The sequence below is a fragment of the Trematomus bernacchii genome, unplaced genomic scaffold, assembly GCF_902827165.1.
Source record: "Trematomus bernacchii unplaced genomic scaffold, fTreBer1.1, whole genome shotgun sequence".
NCBI classification, from domain to species: domain Eukaryota; kingdom Metazoa; phylum Chordata; class Actinopteri; order Perciformes; family Nototheniidae; genus Trematomus; species Trematomus bernacchii.
Window position 1 is genome coordinate 3,875,977 of NW_022987547.1, and position 9,731 is coordinate 3,885,707.

The 9,731-nt window shown below is 38.2% G+C and overlaps 1 protein-coding gene across 1 annotated transcript; it reads right to left on the minus strand.

The window, feature by feature from the left end:
* Positions 1 to 1,643: 1,643 nt before the first annotated feature.
* LOC117476325 (inactive phospholipid phosphatase 7) lies at positions 1,644 to 8,563 on the minus strand. Its single transcript, XM_034122761.1, has 3 exons — positions 8,378 to 8,563; positions 7,471 to 8,208; positions 1,644 to 3,139 (listed from the first exon to the last, which is right to left on the minus strand). Exons 2-3 carry the CDS (start codon positions 7,940 to 7,942, stop codon positions 2,751 to 2,753), a joined length of 861 nt encoding a protein of 286 aa, XP_033978652.1. The 5' UTR covers positions 7,943 to 8,208; positions 8,378 to 8,563; the 3' UTR covers positions 1,644 to 2,750.
* Positions 8,564 to 9,731: the final 1,168 nt, after the last annotated feature.

Below are 9,731 nucleotides of genomic sequence, written 5' to 3' on the forward strand. Positions count from 1 at the left end.
AATACCTGTTTGTCATTATAACATGAGTTAATACCTTGATGATACACAGAAGTCAGTAGCTGCTGGAGCGTTGTGGTGTCTATTGTTTCTTTAGAGCAGGTCTCAAAGAGAGCAAAGAGACACAACAGTAGGAAGTGTGGTGTGGTCTGTTCAGCCTGTTCATGTGAACCCTGCAGAAACAGACCTGTAAGCACTATCAGCGCTTACTCACAGGGGTATTGTGGGTACGTGTTATGTATGCAGGGTTGTGGAGGCCTATATTCTGGTGCAACATCAAACAAACCTGCACTGGGACAAGCTCTAGTTTGGTGACGTTGCTCATGAATTGCTATAAGAAAATCCTCCTATATGAAGCTGTAATTAAATGCATGGTAATGACAAGACAGCAAACTATTTCACCTTTAGCAACTACAGAGAAAGAGTCATCATATACCATGGGTTCAAGTGACTGCAGCTTGATTACTGACTTTTATTCAAAATATTCATCAATCTTAAGGTGCAGATATATTTGTATTTATTGTGGTATTGATAAATATTAACACAAATTCATCTGAACCTGATTCTCAAGAGACACCCTGTGTTTGTGGTAGCTTAACTTAGTGTCCAAGCCTCACAAATGATTAGATCAGCATTATGCTGAGGGCAAAATCCCATCTTCTCTCTGCTTTTTTAAAATGTTGAACCCAAAACAGTTTCTTATTAAGGATGAGTTGTGCTTGTGATGTCTAACAAAGCATACAAAACTAGGTAACACATACAAATCTCTGACTGCTGAAGCTCTTTCCTTCTAACTCTTTCTGCAAGAGATGATTTTAAAAGCAGTTTCTGTTCCTGCTTTTTCAACAGTTTTAGGGCACACACATTGCAATGGTGTGTTTCCTGTCAAAGCGTGTTGTGGCTTAAGTCAGCTGACAGGAAACCAGCCTTAATATTAGAAAATAGTTACATCAAAACATTGTAGTCTCTCTCATTCCAGTACACTATGGTCAAACATGACAGGAATGCACCATTAGACTGACAAACTCAGTATATGTTAATAAAACAACTCAAGACTTATGTCAAATAAGTGAACCCCTTTTTCTCAAACTGCACAGAGCACTTTTGTGGTTATTTAGTTGCACTGGATCTTCTGAGATTTAATAGAGGATCTTTTCATTTGTTTTTTAGTATGTATTTCTCTGTGCAATAAGTAGGATACATTTGTATGCGTCCCCCCCTTAAGTATATACTATTGACCATGGGAGAGCTGTCCCAACACTTATGGTTTCACACTTCCTTATTATTTTGCTGACCAAGTTCTAGACCATGTGATAACTGAGGGTACATGTGATTATTGAAGTGGGTAAAACACATTTTTTTGGATAGCCACTTTATATATAGGTAGTTAAGCTTCCTTTAGGATTCAGAAACAATCACTAAATACAGTTTAATGTATTTTTCCTCAATCTATTTGGCTCACAGTTTCACCAAAATTTCAATCTAAAATATTTGCATAACCTTGTTTTGTTAATGTTGAGTATTCCAGGTGGACAGATGCATGGCAACACCAAACATCCACATTATTCATCCTGAAAATCAATATAAAAACAAACTTCTTCTTCTTAATGTTCTCATGTCAAAATAATAAAACACAGAGGCATCCACATTTTACTGAGAGCCCACCTTGTTTTATTAATGAGATGGAAAAAGTACAAAGTAAAAACCGGACAGATCTCTGTACAGAACAAAGCAAACTAATGTAGACAAAACTGTATTTACACACCAAACCAATTAAAAGTTTCTCACAAAAAACAGCAGGTTTTATTCAAGGTCCATACAAAAACACATTTGAAAAAGAGAGAAAATGTGTTAATTCATTCGTTTTATGGGCATATAATTAGCATCACTGCATTAGCATGTGTTAGGCTGATGTACAGAAGTGAGAAAATATCTGCTAGGAAACAAAAAGAGGGTTAGACTCAGTAAATCATAAATGGCACGTAAAAAGTTATAGTTGCAAAAATGGTGTCATTCATTTTACACAAGCAGATCAATTCAGAGGTATCGAAATTAGTTGAATCAACATTTAGTTAAAACAGAATCCCATAGTCATGCCAATCAGAAACAATTATCAAAATATCCAAACAACCATCACTTTATATATGTTATTGTTACATTCAATATTAAAGCCTTACACCAAGCTAATCAGTGTCCAACACGGTTAAAGCATATCACTATTTCAAAATAAAAGCACAATTATTAAGAACAAATGAGAAAAGAGAAAGAGGTAGCAGGGAAGGAGGAAGTAAAAGGAAGTAAAATGGCAAGGAGGAAGAGGCACACAGACTCAAGAGAGAATTTGTTGAATAGAAAGAGTTGCAATTATACAAGTTTTCATACTGCATGAGTATAAAAAAAAAAGAGAAACAAAATCCTACATGTGCAATTTGACCAGTCAAAAAGTCTGAATTGTTGCATTAATATAAGGACTTATTTGAAATTAAGCAGATATAGAAGTGTGTTTTAGTAGGTTTGATTGCAGATACTAGGATTTGTAAAGCATTATGAAGTTACATTATGATGTTTTGTGACATGCCTGTCCTGGGTGTTACATGCAAGCCAGCCTTTGATTCCAAAAATCTAAATGTTCAGGTCACACCCTGCGATAAGAACTTTGGAGCTTGCAAAAAAAACTTCACCTGAGTCCTTATAACTGTGAGATTAGTGTATCAAATTAGCCTTGAGCGCTAGCATAGAATTATATCAAAAACTCAGAAAAAAGGGCTCCAGCTGAACGTGCCGATAGAAATAATAGTCTGACAGGTGCTTGATGAGAGCCAAACTGTCTCCATCAAGCTGAAGTGGAGCAGCCCCAGCGCGAAGCCGCACACCATATCAGTTAGGTGGTGTTTTCCCAGCAGCACACGGGACATGCCCACCAGAACGGCCCACAGCACGAGCAGGATGCGTAGCGGCACAGCCAGGACCAGGTGAGACAGCAGGAACTTGGAAACCATGGCGGCCCGGCTAGCGTGAGCAGCTGGGAAGGAGTAGAGGTCCATGGCAACGCAGTCCAACAAGCTCGGCATCATCTCCCAGGGTCCTCTGCGCTTCACCAGTCTCTGGACGCCAGCCACAGTCAGGACATCAACAATGAGGGCTGTCGAGAAAAAGATAACAGAATGGATGACATGGTAGACAAATGAAATGGTGAAGGTAAATGCCATTGCTTAATATTAGTACCAATACATTAAATGATCTGTCGCATCAGCCTCAGATTCACATTTAATAATGTAGTCAGAATTGAAAATGTATCCAGTTTTCTAATTTCGGACTAAATATGACATTTCCATCAGTGTCAGCTGTTTCGGTTTGACGGTAATTAGCAAATGTTAAAATGAGGGTTGTCGTGATATACTGGTATTTAAATAAATAAGGATATAAAAATAAAACAGATATGTTAATATTGTATAAAAAAATCAGCATTTTTTTGTACACTTTGGTAAAGTCTTGGGTACAGAATCTCTATCCACACCTATGTGTAATTTATCCAAAAAATGTAATAAAAAAAAGGGAAAAGTGTAGTGAAAAATCTCATATAGGGACAGCCCTAGGTAAAATGCTAACATGCTAAACTATAATGGTGAAAATTATACGTTGAACCTTCTAAAAATCTGCACGTTAGTATGTTATAGTTAGCATGGCTGCTAGCATGGCTGTAGTCTTTAAATCCTGTTAAATCTATAAATAATCCAGGGTATAATAACGGTAGTAAGATAACTGGACAGCATGGTTTTATGGTTTTGGAGTGAGTATTCAAATAAAACAGAAAACAATTATAGTACATATGTAAATTGATATGTGGTTACCAAGAATAACCGATAAGGCATACAATACCGAGAAGCATTTGCTTTGAGTCCACATACCAGACATTTGTCGATGCTCTTTATAGCTCTATAGCACTCCCAAAAATACCCCTACCATTGCCATGTTTAACTTCTGTTAAAGTCTGCCATCTTCACACAACCAACCACGCGCTAAATAACTGTCAGTCGTTTGACATATTGGTTATGCTGCCCTACTTCTCATTCCACTCGCCCACTGCCTGTCCCAACAGGACCATTATTTTAAACTCCCTCAACTCCTTAAAGGCTGGTAGGAAAGACGGTGGAGAATACTAAATAAAAAGATTAAGGAATAAAAGAGAGGTGGGCTCATTAGTAAAAAAAAAAAAGGAAACTGTTCAGGAGCTAAGCAGACAATAAAACTGATGGAATATTAGAGACATGCACACTGGCTGGCTATATCTCAAACGTATTGATGGAAGGCGTCAGTGAGCCAAGCAATGAGGCATCAGAATCAGCTGTAAAGACAAGCTGTTTTTAATGCCCTTCAGCTGAATAAAGCAACAGTTGTGATTTGGTTTGTCTTATTAAGATTGTTGGTATATTAGTGGGAAATTCTGGTTTTACTTTCTGATGTTTCCCCCCCCCAAAAAAATGTGTTTGCAGATTGTGTGACTGCTTCGGCCCAGCATGGGTTTGTGTCATTCAGGGTCCATGGCTGCAGGCAGTCAGATTCTGAGCTCACATCTAGTGTTGAAAGGGAAACTGCTGTATTGAAAATTGTATTGAAACGCCATCTCTAGTCTGCCAGAGTCTAGCTAACTATAATCTTTGTTTCTCACACTACCATTTTAAAATGAAGGAGTACTATAACACCAATATATGCTGTGCTATGAGTTTCTTCTATCCAATTTCAGCAATGATGAGTCTATGGCTGATTGAAATAGACTCTTTTAGGCCAACACATCATATACAAAAACACAACATTAGGGCCCATCTTAGACCCTTCCTAAATTCCACTTTTTACTGCTCATCCAATTACACCTTTACAATTGTATTCAGCTCTTTGAAGATGATTTAACCTATTTGAAATTACCATGTCAGGGACAGTTATTTCCTATCTTTTATTTCAATTTTTTTCAAATATTTGAATTCCTGCAGACCTGTATTGTTTATATGGCAATACAAAGGTTGGAATTTAATAGGAAAATATCTGCAACAACAGTCTTTTTAAACCGCAATACATATCTTTTTAAGTCACTTCGGGTAAGCAGAAACAAGCTGTAAACACAATACTGACCTATTACATCTTTTGAAGTTCATACGGCAAAGAGTTCTGTATTTATACACCCAGCAGATTTGGAGCAATGTTATACTTCATTCATTTAGAGATGATTATGAATCAAGCACACTCTGTGCTTTGTTTTGGTATACCCACCAACTCCTGGGCAAAATATCTGTATTTATAGCTGCTAAATGCTCCTCATGTATACACGCGCTAGTCATTAACTTTATTTGTTTGCCGTTTATTGCTTGGCAGATAGCCCACAGTAGGTTTTAGAGCTTTTTTGCTGAAGAACAGAGCTGTTAGGGGGGTAAGAGTGAACCAGAACAAGTCAAAAGATACTATAAAGCTGAGGGTTGGTTACTTCAAGCATATTCTTTATAGCACATGTAGTCATGTGATTCACCGTTAGAATACACATTTGATTAGAATTGCTTCAATTATCTTGGTATTGCTGAATTTCCTTTTACCTTAGAAAGCTGCAAGAGCTGTTTACAGGCACTAGAAATATAATACTGACCCATCTGCTCCATCAAGCTTGATGGCAATGTAATTAAAGACAACAGCTGTGTGATGTCATGTCTGTTTGATACTGTATTCTTCCATTCAGGCCTCAAAAACAGCACAAGGAATTGGGTACACCAGACTGCATCATTGATCTTATCTGGCCACGTGGTGAGAGTGATGTTATTGATATTGTCGCCATCACATCTGTTCACCTAGTTGCCTAAATTATTCCTTTTTGCACTACTGTTAAAAAGGGTTTGTGCATGACTTGAGGGAAACTTGAATTTGTGTAGGGACAGAGTAAATAAGTTATACGAAAGAATAAAGCGGAAAACACCAAAGCAGGGCTGCAACTCAGACGATATGGATGGAACATCCTCTGCACAGTCAAGGTCTGCTTTGGGAGTCCCTGAGATGCTCAGTAGTATTGCAGAAATTCCCAGAAGCCATTTCAAAACACTGTATGGGAAATATATTTCTGCACTGCACATTTCATTTGCTCATGGCAATGAACTGAATCAAACCAAAACTGACAGGCCAGTACTTCCCTGTTAGGTGAAAACAAAACTGAATTTGTCCAAGTGTTGAAAATCATTTCCCCAACCAATGTTCAGCATGTCTGTACATTTTCTCCCGACAGACAACAATAGACTAGATATTATCCTGGACCAACAAATAATGAACAGGAATTTGAGGCTGAACAATGTCCCAAACACAAAACATTGTCCTAAATCCAGAGATTTAGGCTTCCGAGCTCAATGTAACCACAGCCAGGAGATTAGTACTGCTCTGTTTAATCAATAATCTGTGTTAAGGTCCATGATGCATATTTGTGTGCACATGTGTACCTGTGCACTCCTATTTAGGGTCAAAAATGTATTCTTTGTGTCATTTAAAACTAGGTCGCCCATAGAGGGTCAACATATGTTTTTCACCTTTGTGTACTCAGGGGTTTACGAAGAGAAATTATTTCTATTTCAGGAACACCCTGAGCACATTTACACAGATTCCCATTCCATTTTGACCTGTTGGTTACCTTAGTGGTAATGAGGCTTTTTACTTTTCCAAAATGTATTCTGCATGTGCAGGAGATTAAACAAATGAACTTCCAGTCACATTCTTGCTTTCTGACGCCAACAATACTATTTGTTGCATATATTTGTCATCTTGGGTCATTACTTTGTGCATGGCTGTATTAAATTGCATGCTATTGGCACATTACATAATGGTCAGGTGTCACTCATTATAAAAACATGTCATTGAAAGTGACACATCTTAACATTCCCTCCTTTTTCTTGCAAAGTCTGCTTTTCTTATTATCTGTTACCGAAGAACTATCAGAACAATATTTAATACAATGATTAAAAAAGGGACATTTTGTATCATAAAGTGTATGAGTTTGAAAACACAATCTGATACTTTCTAATAATCCATACCTTAAATAGTATTGATGATGGTTTAATAATGGTTATTCAATCAGTTATTGATACTTTAAAGATCATATAAGTCAGAAAGTTATAATAAGTCAGCCATAAGTACATTTTGAGGTTGTCATGTCGTGAACATTTCTTTCTCATCCCATAATATTTGAAGTATTAATACTAGGTGTAATAATAATTTAACTTACAACTTATAAAGCCATTATGGAAGCATGTTTTGTATTTACAATAAACTAGAGAATTACACAGCTGACCTATTTAACAGTTACAGGGTGCAAAGTCTCTCTTTAAAAGCTTCGACAGCACAGTTTCACCCATGCAGAACAAGAGTGCATTAGTGACCTGCTCACAGTGCATTCTGGGTATTATACTACTGATTTGTTGTGGTTGGTGAGTGTAGTGGTGTGGCATTTACCAAGCAGCAGGTTGACCAGGACCTCCTGCCCTGCCAGAGTGTTACTCCTCGTGAGACACAGGAGAGTGCCAATGATCCACGTGATGCCGTGGCCTGTGAACGACATCAGGGACACCATGGAGCGGCAGCCTCCACAGGACGAGTACGTGTACGCGCAAACCCCCATGCGCTTAGACAGGCAGATGTCTATGGCGAGGAGGGAGTTCTTCGCGATTCCCTTGAAAGAGGGGTTCAGCAGCATACAGTCTTCTTCGGGCAACTTGGTGGGCTCGACCGGTTCCTCACTCGGCTGGCTTGTTTGGTGCTTGATCGGACCGGGTCTCCTCGCGCCCCCTCGGCTCTCAGGGGGCCCGCCGCCGCCTCCGGCCCCGCCGCCGCTGCGGAGGGGCTGGTTTAGAGACAGAAACTCAGGTCTGCTCAGGACGCTGTTTCTTTCCCTCGCCCTGGCTCTCACAGTGTGACTCGATGGCATGTTTGAATAGGGCCAAGTTCTCCTCTGCAGGTGCTAAAAAAACGATTGTCAATCTCAGGAAGGTGATTCAAGTGGTGCGAGTCCACCACGACAGTGAACCGTCCCAGGATAAACCCCTTTCAACAGTCCTCCCCCTCTTGTGGCCTTAATAGATATATTTAGACCAGCTGGAATGTGCAATGGCCATGCTGTTTATACCGAGAGTCATGCACGCTGGAAGAGTTCATAGAGTGGCATTTGCCTCGGCCAATCCGGTGAAACCCGATCTACAGCATGGAGATAAAATAACAACATGGGCATCTTGTTACGCCAAAGCATGGCACAATAACACAATTACACAGCTAGCAGGTGCTTTACTGCCAACCGAGAACAACATAATAAGTGTAAACATTGTGCAAGAAAAAGGCTAGGCAAGAAACGGTGTTGACATCTTACCGATTTTAGGATGAATATGAAGCAAAACGCGTCACTTTAAATCTGCCCTGGAGCCATAACATGCCCTGGCAGCGAGGAGAGTGGGGTTTAGTTTAAAACGATGCAGGCTAGACCTGAAACAGTAAACTGCCGTCAGCTAATATCATCAACAAAGGGTGAGGACAGGGAGGCAGTCCTGCCAGTGCAGCATCTGGTACTTCCGTGCGGATTTGACGTAATTTTACGCACAATCGCGATTCAACCTCTGCAGTGCGCTCTGCTGTGGAGCGGAGTTCTCCAAGGTGCTTAAACAGACCGCGGCAGCCAGCAGCACTGCCATGATGTCAACTTTATGGAGACAAAGAGCTTAACAATACACCAATGCAAATACATTGAGTAAATACATACATAAATAAATAAACATTGTGTTGTGGTTGTGTCGTGGAGAATATAAATCAATAGATGACGATGAATCAATGAAATTACTTGTCACATAAGTGAATAGAAACAAAAGCACCCAATAATGAAAACTATGATTGTAAAATGATACACCAAATTAGTTATTGATTACTTTATACAACAATATCAAACCTGAAATGCCCTGACATCTCTTTTTAAATAAAATAAAAATAAACGTCATTGGCACGATGTTGTACTGTAATATTAATTACAATGGGATATCAAATGTTATTAAATATAATCAAAAATAAAATAAATAAATAAGCACACGTTATTATTAATTAAAGTAATTTATTCATGGTATCAAGTCAATTAAAATGCTATTACTTCTAGGCTATAATAATTATGAGATAAATAATGATGAGATAGATAGATAGATAGATAGATAGATAGATAGATAGATAGATAGATAGATAGATAGATAGATAGATAGATAGATAGATAGATAGATAGATAGATAGACAGATAGATAGATAGATAGATAGATAGATAGATAGATAGATAGATAGATAGATAGATAGATAGATAGATAGATAGATAGATAGATAGATAGATAGATAGATAGATAGATAGATAGATAGATAAATGGATAGATAGATAGATAGATAGATAGATGTACTTTATTGATCCCAAATTGGGAAAGTATTTAGTAACAGTAGCAGCAGTGTGTTCAGGCATTACAATCTTTAAAAAGTATAAACATAATAATATAAAATGGAATTACATTTTTTTATTTTTATAAAACAATAAACAGCAGCAACATAACTACAGTAGAAAGGACATAACTAGTATATTTTAAACGCCAGTGTGAAAAGGGGTAACACAAAATATTCTTCAACGTCACACAGAGGCTCTCAGCCTTGAATGTGATATGAGGCGAACTGTTTCACCTTTCTCTACTGTAAATTGTCCACAG

Excerpts from the sequence above, each read along its gene's own strand:
- LOC117476325 (XM_034122761.1), bottom strand. The coding sequence starts at position 7,942 with ATGCCATCGAGTCACACTGTGAGAGCCAGGGCGAGGGAAAGAAACAGC. Across the intron at positions 3,140-7,470 it reads CCTGGTCAACCTGCTGCTTG|CCCTCATTGTTGATGTCCTG; the intron begins GTAAATGCCACA and ends TTTTCTCGACAG.